This window comes from Mastigoproctus giganteus, chromosome 4, assembly GCF_048544385.1.
Source record: "Mastigoproctus giganteus isolate SK-2022 chromosome 4, ASM4854438v1, whole genome shotgun sequence".
NCBI classification, from domain to species: Eukaryota; Metazoa; Arthropoda; class Arachnida; order Uropygi; family Thelyphonidae; genus Mastigoproctus; species Mastigoproctus giganteus.
Genome location: NC_143578.1, coordinates 98,578,173 through 98,598,856, shown reverse-complemented (window position 1 = coordinate 98,598,856; position 20,684 = coordinate 98,578,173). Strand labels below are relative to the sequence as shown.

The window sequence follows — 20,684 nt, the reverse complement described above, 5'->3', positions numbered from 1 at the left end:
ATCAGAATTCAGCGTGCTCAACCCATTCAAGGCCTTATACACCTCAATCAGATCACCGCGCAGGTGCCTAGTCTCCGGCCACTGCAATTTGCAGAACTTAAGCCTCTCTTGGTAAGAGGATCCCTTCATTCGCCTCACCAATCTTGTTGCCCTTCTCTGTACACGCTCAAGTAAATCTATATCCTTCCTAAAATGAGGCCTCCAGACCTGTACACAGTACTCAAGGCATGTCCTGACCATTGCCTTATACAGAGGGACAATCACCTCCCTGCTAGCAAAATTCCTATATGTCATTGACAAAACCCCATGACCTGCTCTGGCAGTCTGTCTGCATTGCTCAGAAAACTACACATCTGACTGCACAATTACTCCCAGGTCTTTTTCATTTTCTACCACCTTAAGTGTAGCACCACACAGTTGGTACGTTTCTCTGGGGTTACTTCTACCCATATGCAGTACTTTGCATTTGTCAAGGTTAAACTTCAGTTGCCACTTCTTAGCCCATCTGCCCAAATTATCTAGATCCTGTTGCAGTAAGTAGCAAGCTGCCATTACTGTCATTAACAACCCTGCCAACCTTTGTATCATCTGCAAACTTCAACATTAAGCCTGATATACCTTCATCAATATCATTGATAAATATACAAAACAACAGTGGACCCAACACCGAACCCTGTGGGACTCCACTAATAACATTAGTCCACGAAGAGCAGCACCCACTGATTACCACCCTCTGTCTTCTCCCACTTAACCATCCTTTTATCCATTGTAGCAACTTATCCTTAATACCATTCTGCTCCGATTTGTACAATAGTCTTCCATGAGCAACAGTGTCAAAAGCTTTCCTGAAATCCAAATATATGATATCAAAATTATTTTTTGCATCCAGTTCTTTGTAACCACATCATAATATCCTATCAAATTTGTCAAACAAGACTTTCCCTTAACAAACCCATGCTGTGTCTGAATTATTGCTGCAGTCTTGTCTAGATGATCCTGCAATGCATCTTTAACCAGTGACTCCAATATTTTACCCGGAACAGAAGTTAAACTAACTGGTCTGTAATTACTCGTGTCACCCTTCGATCCCCCTTTGTGAATTGGGGATACATTTGCACATCTCCAATCCGTGGGAACCTCCCCTGAGTCCAAGGATGCTCTCATAATTATGGCTAAGGGTTTGCTTAGTTGCTTTACTGCCTCCTTTAATATAACTGGATAGATCCCATCCACTCCAGGTGCTTTTCTTATGTTTAACTTGAACAATTTCTCCTCCACTTTGCTTTCAGTTATTACAAAATCATTAAGTATCTTGCTACAATTTGATAACATTCTGCCATTTTCAAACCTTAATAATTCCTCATGTGTGAATGTAGATGCAAAATACTTATTCAGTTTGTTTGCTATCTGTAGGATCATCAACAGTCGAACCATCGATGTCAAGTGGACCAATCAGATTAATCCCCTTCCTTTTAGAGTTTATATAAGTAAAGAAATCCTTGCTGTTTTTCTTAGTATCTTTTGCCAAGGATTTCTCGTAATCTCCCTTCGCCTGCCTAATCTCCTTTGTGACCTGATTACAGACTAGCTTATATCTGCCATAGGCTTCTGAGCCGCTTGATAATTTATATGCATCCCATGCATTTTTCTTCTCTGTTACGAGTCTCATTAGTTCATTAGATAACCATTTAGGCCTAAACCTTAAACAATATTTCTTAATAGGTATGAAACTTTTAGTAGCATCCACGATTAATTCCTTGAATGCTTCCCACTTAGAATTTACTGTTGGTAACATAATCAGTTGATCCCACTGTACAGAATTTAAAAACTGTTGGAGACCACTGTACTCACCTTTACGGAAGCAAAAACCTTTACCTTTACCCCTGATGGTAATTAAATCTTTAAGTAAATCCCACATCAGTACACTGTGATCATTGCCACCTATTGGTTCCTTTATCTGCAAATTCTTAATTCTTAAGAATTTGCAGATAAAGGTGATAATTGTGTCGCCCTTTGATCCTCTTTTGTGAATTGGGGTCACATTTGCACATTTCCAGTCCATGGGTACCTCCCCCGAGTCCAAAGAAGCTCTCATAATTATGGCTAAGGGTTTGTTTACTTCCTTTGCTGCCTCCTTTAATATAACTGGATAGATCCCATCCACAATGGGTGCCTTTTTTATGTTTATCTTCAACAATTTCTCCTCCACTTTCCTCTCAGTTATTACAAAATTATCTAGCTCACTGCCAGAGTTTAACTCACCTCTGGCATTCCCCCTCCCTGAATAACTCCTCATGGGTGAATGTAGATGCAAAATACTCATTTAGTTTGTTAGCCACCTGAGCAGGATCATCAACGGTTGAACCATCAATATCCAGTGGACCAATCTGATTCATCCCTTTCCTTCTAGAGTTTACATAGGTAAAGAACTCTTTGTTGTTTTTCTTTGCATCTTTTGCCAAGGATTTCTCATAATCTGCCTAATCTCCTTTGTAACTTGGTTACAAACCAGCTTATATCTATCATAAGCCTTTGTGTCACCCATTAATTTATATGTATCCCATGCATTTTTCTTCTCTGCCATAAGTCTCATTAGTTCATCTGACATCCATTTAGGCCTAAACCTTGAAATATTTCTTAGTTGGTATGTAAAACCTAGTAATTTCCAAGATTAATTCTTTGAATGCTTCCCATTTTGAATTTGTGTTGGTAATATCATCAGTTAAATACCGTCTCAGACCACTGTAGTCACCTTTACAAAAGCAAAAACCCTTCCCTTTACCCCTGATGGTAGTTACCAATTTTGAGTAGATCCCACTTCAGCACACTGTGATCACTGCAACCTAGTGGTTCCTTTATCTGCAGATTCTTAATGCATGACGAATCACTACTGATAATCAGATCAGATCAAGAGTATTACTCCCTCTAGTTGCCTCCTGAACATGCTGATGTAGAAAACAATCATCCAATAAATCCACAAAAGCCTTGCTAGTGTGTGAGTGACCAACCCACAAATTCCACTCAATATCTGGGAAATTAAAATCCCCCATTATAAGACTGATTTACTGGCCCATTATTTCCCTGTACAGTTTCTTATTATACTCATTAGCGTCATTAGGCCTATAACGCATTTGTACTCTCAATTTTGATCTCCCAATGCTTATGTCACACCAAACTGACTGGACACTACACTGTCCAGCTATGTCGACTGGTTTCACTTCCTTGGATTTTATGTGTTTCTTAACTAATAGCATAACCCCTCCTCCCTTCCTATCCTGTCTATTCTTCCTGTACACATTATACTCCCCAAATTCCAGTTCTGCATTCCTTATATCTGTGTGACACCACGTCTCTGATATTCCAACAATATCTGCCTTTGATGTTTTGAGCAATACTTCAAATTCATCAAATTTATTTACCAAACTCCTAGCATTGGTGTACATGCAAGTATACATGCACCTGTTCCTATTCTTAGCTACCCTAACACAACCCATGTGTTTACTTGTACCGCAATGACTCCTAGCAGTCTCTGAAATACCCTGCATCTTGTTTTCTAGGCTGCTGGTCATTCTAATAGAAGCAGTGTAAGAATCACTTTCACCTCTGCCAGTGGCTACTGTTAATCTATTAGTCCTTGTATCCCTCCAAGCTAGCAGTTCCCCCCCCCCAACACTGCCTCAATTCATCAGCAAATATTCTTGCTAATTCTCGCAAAAAAATCCAAGTACAGTCCATTCCGGTTATTTAGGACACATCGGGACTAGTGCATTTTGGCCAGATTAAGCGGCTGCCCCAACTATCCGAAGTTTCACATATATAGTTAAAAATAAAATGTACTCCCCCTTTACAATTGGTTCACTGTACAATCAAATCACGTTACGATGGAGTCCTAGTAAAGTACTATACGATGTGCAGTAAGCACCGGTCATTGTGATCATGTTTGTGAATTGAATTTTAATTCTATTAAACAGTTCTATAAAAGCAAAGATATATTAAGCACAAATTTACCCTTTATTACCTTTCCAATTAAAAAAATTAAATGAAAAATCGGAAGAATATAGGTGATAATTGGAATAATTAATATGTACTATAATATGTACGTACGAACTAGTTGACATTTCTCTTCACTGACATTTGTGGATGGGGTTAAAATTTAAAACAGTAAAAAGATAAGCAATTAATAACAAAGAACACGGCACACACAATACGCGCAAGTGAAAACGGAGTAACGAGTTACAAAGCTTTAAAAATAGGAATGAAGAGAAGATCTGAAAATTAATTTTTTTATATGATTGATGATTTCATGGAAATGTAAAGACATTTCACCATAATAACTCACAGAATTCCAACTGTTGGTGTTATTGCAAATTCAGTAAGGTCAATTTTACTGTCCGTTTATGATAGATTTCACTAACAGAAAAGCCCAATAAAAAGGTGACTGCTAATTGTTTTTATTGTTTTATGGTTGCGACCTCCAGAATTTCGACCGAACCACGTGGTACCGTCGGAGACAATCGTAGGGTAATCTGCAGTGCTGCAGTCTCCTGCCCCGATTAAACGGCATGCTGTCCCAATTAAGCGAAGTAAACCCTGGCTATTTTCTTGATTGGTTTCTGTTTTTATGATTTGCCCCAAATAAATCGCTGCCCCGATTAACCAGTAGCCCAAATAACTGGAATCCACTGTATATTATATCAAAAATTATTTTTGGCATTCAGTTGCTTTGTGACCACATCATAGTGTCCAATCAAATTGGTCAGACAAGACCTCCCTTTAACAAACCCATGCTGTGTCTTAACTATTACTGCAGTCTTGTCTAGATGAGATTGCAATGCTTCTTTAACCAGTGATTCCAATATTTTACCCGGGAACACAAGTTAAACTAACAGGTCTGTAGTTACTTGTATCACCTTTTGAACCCCCTTTGTGAATTGGTGATACATTTGCACACCTCCAGTCCATGGGGACCTCCCCTGAGTCCAAGGAAGCTCTCATAATTATGGCTAAGGATTTGCTTACTTCCTTTGCTCCTTCCTTTAATATAACTGGATAGATCCCATTCACCCCAGATGCCTTACTTATGTTTAACCTCAACAATTTCTCCTCCACTTTGCCCTCAGTTATTACAAAATCACTTAGCTCCCTGTTAACATTTGATAAACTTCTAGCACTCCCTCACTGAATGACTCCTCATGTGTAAATGTAGATGCAAAATACTCATTCAGTTTATCAGCTACCTGAGCCTGATCATCAATAGTCAACCCACCTATGTTAAGTGGTCAAATCTGATTCATCCCTTTCCTTCTAGAGTTTACATAAGTAAAGAACTCTTTGCTGTTTTTCTTCGCATCCTTTCCAAAAATTTCTTGCCTGCCTAACTTCCTTTGTGACTTGATTACAGACTAGTTTATACCTGCCATAGACTTCTGGGTCACCTGGTACTTTATATGCATCCCATACATTCTTATTCTCTGCCACGAGCCTCATTAATTCATCTGACATCCATTTAGACCTAAACCTTGAACAGTATTTCTCAGTTGGAATGAAAAGCCTAGTAGCCTCCAAAATTAAGTCCCTGAAGTCTTGCCATTTAGAATTCAACATTGGTAACATCTTCAGTTGATCCTACTGTACAGAATTTAAAAACTGTCTGAGACCACTGTAGTCACCTTTACGAAAGCAAAAGCCCTTCCCTTTAGCCTTGAAGGCAGTTACATCTTTAAGTAATTCCCACATCAGTTACATTGTGATCACTGTCACCCAGTTGTTCCTTTATCTGCACATTCTTAATGCATGAATAATCACTGCTGATAATCAGATCAAGGGTATTACGCCCACAAGTTCCAGTCAATATCCAGAAAGTTAAAATCTCCCATTATAAGACATTCTGATTTACTTCAACTCCACTCTATTTCTCTGCACAATTGCTCGTTATACTCATCCTATAACACACCCCTACTCTCATTTTTCCTTTTCCAGTGCTTATTTCACACCAAACAGACTCCACACTGCATTGTCCACCAACATCAATTGGATGTACTTCCTTAGATTTTATGTGTTTCTTAACTAAGAGCATAACCCCTCCTCCCTTCCTGTCCTGTCTATCCTTCCTGTACACATTGTACTCCCCAAATTCCAATTCTGCACTGCTTATATCTGTGTGACACCACGTCTCTGATATCCCAACAATAACTGCCTTCGATGTCTTGACTAGCACTTCAAGCTCAAATTTATTAACTGTACTCCTAGCATTGGTGTACATGCACCTGTTCCTACTCTTAGTTACCAAAACACAGCCAGTGTATTTACTTGTTCCACTATGACTCCCAGCAGTCCTGGACAACTCCATTACCTTGCTTTCCAGGCTGCTGCTCATTCTAATACTAGCAGTGCAAGAATCACTTTTGCCTCTGCCTACAGCCACCGTTAAACCTTTTAGTCTGTGTATCCCCCCCCCCCAAGCTAGCTGTTTTTTGTCCCACCTAACACTGCCTCAATAGCATCAGCAAATATTCTTGCACCCTTTCTATTTAAGTGTACCCATTCCTGTAGAAGCAGTCTCTCCTGTCAACAAGCACAGACCAGGCTGAAAAAATTCTACCCATTGAGCATTGCACAATCTCTCCAGTGCAGAATTGATCGACAAGGCTCTTATCACATACTCCCTCCTATCGTGTCTGGGCAGAATTGCAGACACTTTCACATTCAACCCTAACTCAACTTTTTTTCAACATTGACTTGTACTTTAGGAAATGTTAAAGCCAGCAGCTATAGGCTGCTTGTGGAAGATCTCATTACTTATGAAAAACTGGGTGCAACATGTCATTGAAGATGCATTTCTTGCACTCATACCTGGATTTCTTCACACCAAACTGTGGTGCCATCAGCGACGAACATGGTGAGCACTTCCATCAAGACATCGCAGCGAGGAACAAAGATACAATAGCAAATGATGTGCCGCCATGTTAGCTGATTACTGTTGAATGGTGAAAAGGGATGCTGCCAAAGATGAATACAAGCGAAAGGCGAAAAGGTCCCATGTTTGATATAGGTATGTTCAGAGCTACATCTTGTAAAGATAAAAAATTTATATGTCATATAAATAAAAAATACCTTGTATAAATATAAAAAAACTACTTTTTTCGAAAACAAGAGCAGATCTGCCATTTTAAGCACTATTTCTGTTTAGACCCCAAAATCTATAAAGTAAAAACTTACTTTCATGCCCGTAACAAGATATGACCCAAAATTTGTTGTTTAGTGTAATTGTTACTTCCACTGCAACTTTAGATTCATACTAATTTTCTCCCAGAAAAATCTTTCTTCTCTGTAAATATAGTAAAAAATTATAAAGGCATCAAATGTGTGAAGCTACTTTTTTGACTTAACATGTATCTTCTTGTGAAATCTCCTAGAGGAAGCCAGTGACCATCCTGACATATTTTCTCCCATCTCCAACAGATTTTCTAAGGAATTCCATGCTTAATCCCATTCAGGTTCTTATATTGAGACCTTCTAAGATGTTGGTACTTATAAATCACATGTCAAAATATCTCCAGTTTTTCAACTGCATTTGACTCCAAGTTTCGGAGCTGTACCTCAAAAATTGATCATGTTGTTTTATACCCTGTACATAAAATGATATTTGCTGCTTATGATTTTACATATACTTAACCAACCAAAAATATCTGGACACTTCTGTTTTCACTCTCCATGGGACAATAAAAACAGTCACACTGCTGGCTTGATTTCTGAGCACCAACACCATCCAAAGTTAACCACTGACGATATTATCACAAAATTGAGCATGACTGTACTACCATTGCCCAGTGAGCTTCCATGGAATGAACTGCCAGAGAAGCTCATTCCACATGAAAAAAAAAATACTGAAAAGGAAGTGTGAAAATCTTGTCATAACTCCAACAAACTTCAACCAGGAGTTTAACATATTAAAAAGAGGTTGACATCTGTAGGAATACACTACATATGGAGCTTCACAGTCTTTTTCATAAGAGATCAGTGGTGGAAAAGCCAAGCATCACCAACTACAATTAGTGAATTCACATTGCATGGTACAACAAACTATAACTAGTCAAAAAGAAGCAGAAATCAATTCTATGGAGTGACAGATCATGCTACAGCCTATTCCAATCAGACAGGTTGCTGTGGATGATGCCTAAAGAACATCTGCTGTTAGTTGTTGTTGTTATTTGGTTTTTAGGAACATTAGCAACTAAAGCCATATTGCTCCAGGAATATCCGGTGGTCATTCCCTGACCTTTCCGTATCCTCCATATTTGGTGGTGATGGGCTCGAACCCTGGTCTAATCAAGAAGCGTGTGCTACGCACTGCTGATCCTTCCCACCTGGCTATGGAGGCGCCCATCTGCTGTTGGAGTGCATTGTACAAACAATGAAATATAGAAGAGGAGTGGTTATGGTGTGATGCTGTTTCTCATGGTACAATCCAGGATCATTGGTGATTTTAGTAGGAACCATGAATGCAGATCCTGCACTCAAAAATCTCAGTATTTTGAACAATTCCATTTCTCCTATAATGTAGCAGCTCTTTGGTAAAGACCCATATTTGTTTCAACAGGATAATATCCCATGCTATACTACTGGTGCTGTTCAAAAATGGTTCATGGACATGAATGTACAAAATAAGGAATGGCCAACAAAACCCTGATTTGCACTCTATGGAACACCTACAGCATGAACTGGAATGGTGGGTGAGGGTCAGAGCAACATGTCTCACACAGGTAGCTCAACTGGTCACTGTTCTTAAGGAGGAATGGAGGACTCATTAGTGGAATTAACCTTGTAACAGGACAAAGATTCATCAATCTGTAGGCAGGTCTTTCAATACTATTTCTATCTATTCTAATTATACCTTACCTGGATGCAGTTATTCCCAAAAAATCCCAGGTAAGAGAATTTCTAAAGTATTATATTTTAGCAATATAATAATATTTCTTAATATCCTATATATTGTATTTAATATTTTAATTTTATTTGATTTAAAATCAAACCAATGATTTAAAAATTAAATTTAAAATGAGGACACAGATCCTCTACAAAATAAAATCGCAATAAGTTAGCATTCATCCGATTTTATGAATATTAGTGTGCCTTGATTACACAAGTTGTCTGTCCAACATGTCACAGTATCAAGTTTCGAAACAAAAGGAGTCCCATAATGTTTTTTATACGATCTCAAGACAAAAGTGATACTTCAGAATAGTGGTGGATTTTGATCAAGAAAATAATAGGTTTATAGAAAGGATGCTTTCTATAAACTCAATCTTCCTGCACACAGTATATATGGGGGGGGGGGGGAGTGGATTTACCCATATTCATAGTAATAATGCAGCCAGCCAGCACTGGCTGTACTACTGCTAGAAATAATAGTTTTCCCCTCTAACTGATGGTCTTATGTTAATTTTGTAAAAAAGAACCAGTGCTAATACAAGAGGGGTGTTTTTGTGGTAATCAGGTTAGTGGGTGCACATTTGCTGCAGACATTTTGTTCAAGAAAACTTGATCGCACTAAGTCTAGTATTGCCACTCAGCAATGGAAAAAAAAAGAAGATTTCTGCAAAAACTAGAAAATAAAAAACTGTAGTGTCCTCCCCATTTTCTCTAGATAAAATCCAATTCAATTTATCTACTGTTAAAAAAAATACCATATTTAACTCAAACAACCATCACAAAGGAGAAACATTTATGTCAAAATTTATATCAAACAATTTTTACTCAAATTTTTACCTTAGTGAAATATGACACCATAAATCAAGAAATAAACTATTCAAACACTTTAAACACCACAACAAATAATTTTAATACACAAGCATCACATTAATAAACCCTTTACTGGGGTCTTGTTTGCATGCATAATGAGTCAGAACAAAGATTACAAATTAGCCTTTAACCGTTGACATCGTGTTCTACAAAGCATCTTCGATTCAGTGTCTAGTGTTCTCACAGCATCTCATTCCCCAGACCCTACCCACCATGCTCCATTAGCCCTACTTAATTTTACTGTTGAGAGGCCCATTTCCACAGTTCCCTATATTTCTCTTCATGTTTCTGTTTTAAAGCCACCTGGCTAAATTTCTTAATGTGAAAGGGTTCATTTATTTTTTCAAAATAAAGAGACTTTCAAAGTAAGGAGACTGAAAAGGTTTCTTTTATTTCTATTTACAAAAAAAATAAAAGAAACTTTTTGCATTAAGAACTTAAGATGATTAAGCCAAATTGCATAAACTTCAGTGAGTTCACTATTTACTTATCCTAACCAGAGAAGAATAGGCAAGAAGAGAATAGCAGAGGGAAAACAAAACTGATAAGTTTTTTAACCTGTTTTTGATAACAGTAATAAAGTGGAAACCACAGTATGAAAATAATATGGTTTCCTCTCTAACTGTCTTGCTCAGTAACTTTGACAAATACACTATCATGATAAGATGAAAGCAATCCTCAAACACTCTTCAGAAAATGACTGAAGAATCTATCTAAATAAAGAGCAGAAAAGTCTAAAAATAATTCATCGTGCATCTTCAATTACTAAAATATATAACCCCGTGTCAGCAGCTAAAAACTTGGTTTCAGATTCGCAAGTTATCAGAACTATGACTTGGAATATAAAGAAATACATTCAAAATCATTTAATATTTAAGTATAATTCAAATATGAATTACTAATATAGGTAATAAATTCTGAGCCAGATAATATAATGTAAGACTAAACTCCATTATTTGGGTACCACTTGTCTCGTGCAGTGGGCGTGGAACGGAGTGATTGTACAGTCGAGTTCTGTGATTAGGTGATTATTGTGAAGGCATTTTCTTTCCAATTGTTTTGTGTTGTCGAGGAGAGGGGAGGGGATGCTTAGCTTAGGTAGGGCATTTATCCCCCATCTCGCTATTTTAAAATCAGAAAACAAGTTCCCGATTTGAAAACAGCAGCAAATGGGGATAAAAACACCACAGACATATCAACCTATGATGCCAGTGGGCGAGGAAACCAGTGAGTGGCACCTGCCAATCACTGCTTTGTTCATGTCCCTTTGTCGAAATATGGACTAGTACCCAAGATCTGGAGCTTTACCTAATGTAATGAGAATTGCATAAGTATGAAAACAAACAATACCTTCTGAAATTAACAGTTTCATCAGCAATCCAGAAGGTGATCTTTTCTGAAGAGGCCAAGTATGCCATACTTTACCCTGAAATATGTAAAATGAGATATAAGATTTGAAATAACAATATAGATATAAAAATAAGAACAAAAAAAAAAAAATTTAAAAAAAAAAAAAAATATATATATATATATATATATATACATATATATATATATACACACACACACAAAATTCTACAAGATAAAATATAAACAAGAAACATAATACAATACCAAAATACAGAACTGAACAGGTAAACAGTATTGCAAATGTTAATTATCAAAAATTATCTTAATTTTTATCCGTACACTGGGCGAGCGACATAGGAAGAGAGGAATTTATAAGATGTTATTGAACAGTTTTAGGCACATCAGCAACTTGGACCATGTTAAAGCACTGTAAAGTATGTATTCATGGGCTGATTTGCAAGTTGTGCAGGCTGAAAAGCTAACTGGGATTTATAAAATAGAGAGCACACGTTAATTAACTAGTAATGTACAGCAATACCCTGCATAGCACTGATAACTGGTACCAAAACTGTTCCATATTATTAGCATTAGTTGAGGCATATGATAGAAAGCAAGCATATACAACATCAGCCAAAAAAAAAAAAAACCCTTCCCATTTCACCCATCTGGTCACTCCAAATGTTTATCTAGTTCAGCCTTAAATTTATTTAAGCTATCAACTTCCACACGTATAGAAATTCATTCTATACTGCAATATAATTTTAAGAATTAAACTTTTGTTTAGCTTCTCTACAAGTTTTCAACTGTAAATTACAGTTAAACAAATTTATAAGTTCATTACAGCTGTGCTTTTTATTTCCAGCCAATTTATTTTTTAATAATTTGTTAATTTTTAACCTTTTGAATCTAAACAGCTAATTTTTAATAATGCATATTAAAATTACAGCAGTTATCGAAAACTGAATATTTCCCAATGGTAAAAAACAACCACACCATCCTCGTGGTGGTTGGTGGTGGTGGTGGTGGTGGGGGGGGGGAAATGGTTTGATATGGTTATTAACCTTCCATTGCTAGTATGGTATCTAATAGACTCCGCTTCTTTAAATGTCTATTTTTTTTAAATTTGTAAAGGAAATCAAATCCTCCTACGTAACTTTTCCCACCAATGTCCTCTAACTGGTTATAGAATATTTTGCTGACATTGCAATACACTATGAATGACAAGACATTAAATTTTTTTTTTTTGGCATTTTAGAGATGGCAGGTGAGCAAAAGCATCTATCTTTCTTCAAAGCAAGTCTCATTCCCACATGGCATTGTAATCAGCCAGCAACAGGCTGATAATCTTGTGGTAGAGCTTTGGTTTCACCAACTAATTGTGAATAGCTGACAAAAATACAGATGTTCACATTGCATTAGCCAGATGCCATGCAAGTGTCAAACCAGGGGATGAGTGTCTTAAATTCTAAAAATTATGGTAAAAATTATTATTTTTGGTTTATGTTCAACCTTATCATTTCAAGGTTGGCATTCGAGGTGAGCGGACGCGCTTAGACAGGGCTCCTCAGTTAAGTGGTTTACTTTTGGATAGTGCTTTTAAATATTTGATTTATTTAGATATTGTTGGATTATTTTGTTATAGGTTTTCCTGTAACTGTTTGATTTTAATAATATTATAGATATAATTTTTTAAAGTTACTTTCATTGATATTTATTTAATTTTATAATGGTAGTTACGAGATCTGCCTTAAACACGTCACAGGGTATCGTGACTCACACGGAAATAGCAGATGGCGATTTACGGGTGAGTCATGATTTAATCCGTTGTGGAACCTGTGGAATGTTTTCCAAGGTCGACCTGGTGACTAATCCTACCTCACCTGGGGATTCTTTTCTTTGTGATCGATGTAAGGAGTGCACCGATCTTAAATTACAATTTGGTGCACTGAGGGAACAATTTGAGTCCCTGAAAAAACGAGTGCTTGCCCTCGAAAATAATGCATCTGGGAGCTCGTCAGGGACTCAAAAATCCAGCAATCTACCAAGTGATGCACACCCGATTCGAGCCTCAAAACAGAAAAACCAAGTGCAAACTACTCTGGTTAAAAAGGACATTGTATTATTAGGAGACTCCATTGTCAGGGAAACGGGGAATATTTTTTGTAATAAAGATAGGTGGAGGAGAACCAGGGTATGTCTGCCGGGAGCAACTATTGATGATGTCACCAACAGACTGTCAGATTTTAAAGGGGGTAAAGAAAATATTATTATTCATGTGGGGACAAACGATATTAAACGTACACGATCTGACGATTTGTTGGAAAAATACAGGACCATGCTGAGGAAATGTCGCGAGCTAGGCCATAATGTCTATGTGTCTGCAATTCTGCCCAGACACGATAGGAGGGATTATATGTTAAGAGCCTTGTGGATTAACTCAAGACTTGAAGGAATCTGCAAGGCTTTAGGGGGTAAATTTCTATCAGCATGGCCCACACTTGTAGGTAGAAGGAATTTGTTTTGTAGAGACGGGATACACTTAAACAAAGGTGGTGCAAAAGTTTTTGCCAGTATTATAGAGGATACCTTAAAGGTTCAGGGAAACTGATAGTTAGGGGGGATGTGGGTAATACTGACACGCGTTTATCTGATAATATTGGTCAAAGTAACTCTTGCACATACCTCAAGAGTTCTTATCTGTTACCCCAACTGGACGTATTATCTAGATGTTCTGGGGGCACAAACGTTTCACGTGGGCGGGTAGCTAATGCCAGGGAAGAGAGCCTAAAAAACTTCAAGGGTTGTGTTAGGGTTGTTAAATATACAAGAACAGTAAATCTTAATTGTTTATACAGTAACGTTAGAAGTGTCGTCAATAAAATGAGCGAATTCGAACTGCTGGTTAAAACAAGTAACGCGGACATAATAGGGCTTACAGAGACGTGGTGCCACCCGGAAATTGGGGATGATGAGTTTCAGTACGGCTTGTATAATGTATTTAGGAAGGATAGGTTAGATAGAAGGGGTGGTGGGGTAATGCTTCTTATCAGAAGCAGCCTGAGTGCGACGATAGCTTTCCCGGATTCAGACGTCTCACATGCTAGTATAGAGTCTGTATGGTGTGAGATAGTTGGAAACAAAGGTATAATGCGAGTAGGAGTAATCTACAGACCAGGTGATTGTGAAGATTATGACAAAAGCCTCTACATGCAAATGGAATGGGCAAGTAAGTGTCAATGCCTTATTATGGGTGATTTCAATCTGCCTCTAATTGTTTGGAGTAAATGGGAAGGAAACTCGACATGGGGAACAAAATTTTTAAATCAACTAGATGACTGTTATTTGTATCAACATGTCAGGGAAAATACTAGAGAAAAGAATATCCTAGACCTCATCATCACACATGAATCAGATGACATAACAGGGCTGACAGTAGAGGAACCAGTAGCAGGAAGTGATCACGGAGTTCTACGGTGGATGATGACGAGAGAGGTAGCAGAAGTAAAAGGCAAAGGAATGGGTTTTAATTTCAGAAAAGGAAATTACGATGCCTTAAGGTACTACATGGCCTCTATTAACTGGGTAGATATCGCGCAGAGAATGAATACAATTGAACTGTGGTACGCTTTTAAAACATTAATCACAGATGCCTTGAATGCGTATATACCATTAAAAAAATACTCCACGAGGAGGGTTCCAAGTTGGATGACTAGTGTGAAGTTGCCGCATTACTTGAGCAGAAAAAGGTGGCATGGAAAGGTTACAGAACAATAAAAAGTACTGAAGCCTATAACAGCTACAAGGTGATGTGTAATAGAGCCACAGAAAAGGTTCGACAGGCAAAGGCAGTTTATGAGAAATCACTAGCAAACAGAGCAAAGAGGGGGGATAAAGAATTCTTCACATATATAAATGCCAAGAACAGCAGGACAAACCAGATCGGACCTTTATGTAAGGGAAAGGGGATAGTAATAAATACACCAGCTGCCGTTGCAGATGAACTCAACAGTTATTTTGCATCGATATTTACAAATGAAAAGCCTTTTGTGGCAAAGGGAAATTGTGGGAGCGAAGTTAAAAAATATGTAATTAATGATATTGAAATTTCGCAAGATTATTTAATGAAAAAACTTTCGAGCCTACAGACCAGTAAGGCTCCTGGAGTTGATGGAATATACCCTATAATCTTAAGAGAGGCAGCAAGCGAGTGCATTGAACCATTGAGGCTAATTATGCGAGCATCATTAGACTCTGGGGAGATTCCCTTGGATTGGAAAAGTGCAAATGTATCTCCCATACATAAGGGTGGCTCTAAAAGTGAAGTTGGAAATTATCGACCTGTCAGTCTGACTTCAGCAGCAGGGAAAATCATGGAGGCAATGATCAAGGGTGGAATTCAGGATCATTTGGATCGAATTGAAATTCTCAAGGATACTCAGCATGGTTTCGTAAAGGGAAAATCATGTTTAACAAATCTGGTTCGCTATTTCGAAAGGGTCACTCACGAGCTGGATTTAGGGAATAATTTCGACATTGTTTATTTAGATTTCAGCAAAGCTTTTGACTCAGTCCCACATGAGCGGTTGCTTTATAAGCTGGAACAGGTTGGAATCACTGGGAAAATCCTTAGATGGATAGGATGGCTTCAGGGCAGGAGGCAGAGGGTTGTGATAAATGGCTATTCCTCAGATTGGGTTGATGTAAGAAGTGGGGTTCCCCAAGGATCAGTATTAGGACCACTGTTGTTTTTAATTTTCATAAACGACATTGATGAAGGGATAGAGGGCGTGATGTCTAAATTTGCAGATGATGTTAAAATTGGGAGAGTAGTTAATGATCACTGTCAAGCTGAGCTTCTTCAGAGACCTAGATAGACTTCAGGAATGGTCAGAAAAATGGCAGCTGTGCTTTAATCCAACAAAGTGTAAGGTATTACACCTGGGAAACAGTAATCCCAAAAAAACTTATTCACTTGGTGGAGTTCAACTAAAGCCAGTACTGGAGGAAAGGGACTTGGGTGTTACGATACGGTCAGACATGAAATTCTCTGAGCATTGTAAACATGTTGCAAGGAAGGCCCATGGTGTCCTATCGATGATCTATCGAACTTTTGCAAGTAGAGATAGGGACGTGATAATCCCATTATATAAGGCTTATGTTAGACCACACTTGGAATACTGTGTTCAAGTATGGAGACCGCACCTGAAGAAAGACATCGAGCTTCTTGAAAGGGTGCAAAGAAGGGTAACTCGCCTGGTGAGATCGGCAAAAGGGCGTCCTTATTTGTTGTTGTTGATATGGAGGTTTGATGGCGCATAAGCTACTTTGGCTATAATGCGCCTAGCGTCCTTATGAAGAAAGACTTCGAATATGTGGGTTGCAGAGTTTGGAAACTAGACACCTTAGAGGAGATTTGATTGAGGTGTTTAAGGCTCTGAGAGGCATCAGTAAAATGAATGAGGACAAAATTTTCAAGATTATAAATGATGCTAGAACTAGGGGACATAAATTCAAGTTACGGGGGGAAATGTTTAGATTGGATTGCAGGAAGTTCTATTTTAGCCAGCGAGTTATAAATTACTGGAATAAGTTGCCTTCATGGGTGGTAGAGGCCGACAGTTTGGAGAAATTCAAAGGTCATCTGGATAGTACTTTCGGGTAAGGGAAGCACATAGGATGATAGGTTTAATTTCCCTTTTATTTTATTTTTTTTATTTATTAATTATTATTATTTAGTTATTTATTTATTTATTTTTTTTTTTTGTTTTTATCATTGTTTTGTTCGGATTTTTTTTTTTTTTTTGGCTGGTGCAGCATAAGCCATAGGCTTTCTTGCACCATGCGGCCGTTACTAATACTAATACTAATTAGATATCTTTTAAGTTTAGCACATCATAATTAATGGATCACCATTTTCAATTCAGTAAAAAAGCTAAAAAAATTTTATAATTAAAACAAAAAGAGTATCTTACAGGTGCCATGCAAGTGTCTGTTAAATTGAAGGCAAAGGTTAACACATACAGGGGAAGGCCCAGAATTTGCATTTTTGCTAATGACAACTATCTTGCAACCTGACAGCTTTACACGGAATGTCTCTTCAGCTTTAACAGATCCAACTGCTACCAGTCACAATCATCACACATACCAGATTGGTGAGAGAAATGAAGGGTTCCTCTTATCAAGAGAGGCTTAAATCTGCAAATTGCAGTGGCTGGAGACTAGGAACCTGCAAGGTGATCTGATTGAAGTATATAAGGCCTTGAATGGGTTGAGCACACTGAATTCTGATGGGATTCTTCCACTTGTTCAGATTATGAACTTAAGGGGGCATAAATTCAAATTGAGGAAAGACAGCTGTAGAATAGATGTGCGGAAATTTGCCCTTAGCCAGTGGGTGGTTAATTGCTGGAACAAACTTCCATCTGTCATTGTGGAAGTTGATAGGTTAAATAAATTTAGAGGAACTGGACAAACATTTAGAGGGAATGGTTGTGTGATTTTTTTTTTTTTTTTTTGGATGATGCTACATAAGTTCACATGCTTGCTTTCTTGCATCACATGCCACAATTACTATTACATTATAAGTGAGTTAAATAAAGTATTCCATTTTCTAGTCTACAACTAATACAGCATAAGAATTAAATGAGGCTTCTTATCTGAAAAATCTAGTCTCTTACTATACATCACTTGTATAACTTAAACAGAGATATCAATGGTATAATTTCTATGTAACATTTGATCAGCACTGTAACCATTTCATTTAATTAAAATTTTCTTCCAGAACTTATTGGTGAAAGCAAGATTTAAGCAGACCACATTCAAAGTATTTATAAGTTTTATTTTCAAACTGAAACTGTTTCATCTTTACCTTTATTTGGTAGCCTAGATGACAATGGTCATCCATCACATTTAAAACTGCTGCCCATCTTTTGTACTTACATCTGTAGGGATGAATTAATCAGTACCCTCCTACATAAACCCAATTAATAGATTCAGTGTGATCTGAGGTCACCTGTGGTTCAGTAGTCTAAACTTGGGTGCAAACTGAACTGGACAATAGTAGTCATACACAACCAATCTACTAAATACAGCTATTGGGTGAGTAGAAGCATTGGGATAATATAATTAGGGGAACTAAGCTACCCTAGACCTGGACATTGAGTAGGAGCCTGGACCACAGCCATAAATTAGAGAAAACAGAAATTGGAGGAAGATAGGCTCAGTGAGGCTGTTCATCTTAGGCCTCATGCTGATTTTTGACACCCCTAAAACTAAATAATTCTGAAAATAGGACCAATGCTGTTGAAGCTGACAGCAATGGATGTGGTGACCATGATCCAGTTAAAACAAGACAACACTGAAAAATGGTTTTAGTGAATTTTCTCCAATTGCAGTGGTGATGTTTATGTAAATTGTTTGTAGAATTGACTGAATCAAAATCATTACATTCTCACTGACAATTCGATTGAAAGATCCTATATATTCATTAAATGGCTATATTTTTTTCTAAATCTTTACTGTTCTGAACAGTCTGTAATAATAATATTTCATAACATAGTACTTGAAATAAAATTTGCAGCTTCCTAAGTTTCCTCTTTGACTTATAAATACTGTTTCTGTATTTTTACTGTAATAAAATTAGTGCTATTATTTTGGAGAAGAGTGAAATCTGTCCTTAAAATTAAAGACTATAGCTAATTTTCTGACAGCAATTCATTCATGAAATAGTACAGGAAGTACCATAAAACATCTGAGAATCATCCGCATTCCTTCAAGAAATTAAAGACAGATTTCACTCTACTCAAGCTGACGTGCTTAGATTTTCACAATTTTCTGTTTCGATTTATATGACCCTAAATCAACAACTTGTTACTTTTTTTAAAGATAAACAATTCTTCAAAATATATGGCTCAATAAACATACACTAGAAACTATCATCTTTATTGCTTGTTCCTGTCAGTTCAATACTAAAATATTTTTGTATGAGTACTATGAATCAAATGATTCAATTATTTAAGGCTGCACTTTCAGTTCCAGAAATGTAAAATCTACATAACATGTATCTGAACAAATTACCAATAACACGTGTCATAATATTATAAAGGCAAACAGGGGCATATCCAGATATCATCGTAAGGGAGGGTATGGCAACCACTGGTTGCCAACCAGGCTTTTGAGTTTTTTTTAGAACGCCTCCTGCGCTTTCTTTAAATTCAAATTTTTGGTTAAGTGGGCATATGCCCCATCTGCCAACCCCTAAAGGCAAAATAAATTTGCAAACGCAAAAATTTTCACTTCTGCGTTTACGACTCATTGTGTCACTAAAGGTCACGCGTTGGGTAACTTACTAAAATGTACTTCCCTTCAAAATTTCCGCCCTCTACAAGTTCTGATAATTTCATCCGTTGGAGACTAAGCGGTATATATACCAGTAAAGCATTTAAACCCAGATCGACAGCATCATCACTGGACATTTTGAGATTACATACTTATTGCACCACTATATCACTGATACAAGTTAACTAAATAATATGCTGAAGTGCACAATTTAGTACTGTACTTCGACTTCAACCTCAAGCACATTTCGTGGATGTCCACATTATTTAAATTTTTCGCCAGGAACGCTCTGTGCACAGAGTGGCCCTGTGATAATATACAAAGAATTACCACCTCTCTAGGAGTGAAATGCAATTTCATGGTTTCAGTTACTTAATTATCCCATAGTATTCGTATTAATGTTAAGAAAATATTAGTATTAATAAATCATTTAATATTAATAAATGCAAATCGATGCCAGAAAACCGGGCTTATATAGCATCATCTCTATTGAAAAAAAAAAAAAAAAAAAAAGTCCTTTTAACATTTATGCAGTTCTACAAGATTGTTTCGTAATTAATGTGAATTAACTGTGAATACTTAATAAGTATTATTAAGTAATCTATTTCTAACCTAACCTTTTACTTAATTAACTACCTAGTTAATGGGAATGTGTCCACAGCGCCAAGGGCAACTAAGACTGTGGGGCGTCAGTATATTGTGTCTGTGTATTCTGTGGTCGATTTCTCTACAGGAAAAGGCAAATAAAACGAACCAGTCCTAGCTTCAGACCGACTAATTCAGCCACATTGTGGGGTTGAAAAAAATCAAAAGTTCCTCACGTCATTGAGAGAGTTCGAATTCAGCTCTGTTTTTTTTTTTTCCACACTGCGAGAGGACGGTAATTATATCCATTGTAATACCCGCGAGAGAAGCCCACACCTTTAGGCTTCTCTCTGGATATATGATAATGTAGCTTTAACCATTGGGTAAAACTACATTATCATATATCCAGTCGTAAACTGGATCGTCTTATCCTTCCTTAATTTATTTGTGCCACATGAGAGATCAGACATCCCTATTAAATAACTATGCAGCCATTTATCTCCCCTCCTAACAATGAGAATATTGACGCTGTAACCAATTGGTTTATTAAGAATTTACACTTATTATTAATATTATTATTATTAGCCATATCGTGCAAGGAAGCCTGAGGC

The 20,684-nt window shown here is 37.2% G+C and overlaps 1 protein-coding gene across 1 annotated transcript in view; it reads right to left on the bottom strand.

Moving 5' to 3' along the window:
• The window catches only part of LOC150086944 (protection of telomeres protein 1-like), a 186,486-nt gene extending 166,835 nt beyond the window's left edge, over positions 1 to 19,651 (bottom strand). Inside the window, exons 1-2 of the mRNA XM_090372328.1 lie at positions 19,500 to 19,651; positions 11,152 to 11,227 (exon numbers count right to left, since the gene is read on the bottom strand). Coding sequence (XP_090228454.1) covers positions 11,152 to 11,227; positions 19,500 to 19,625 — 202 coding nt within the window. The 5' untranslated portion in view covers positions 19,626 to 19,651. The remainder of the gene's footprint in view (positions 1 to 11,151; positions 11,228 to 19,499) is intronic.
• Between the last annotated feature and the right edge of the window lie 1,033 nt (positions 19,652 to 20,684).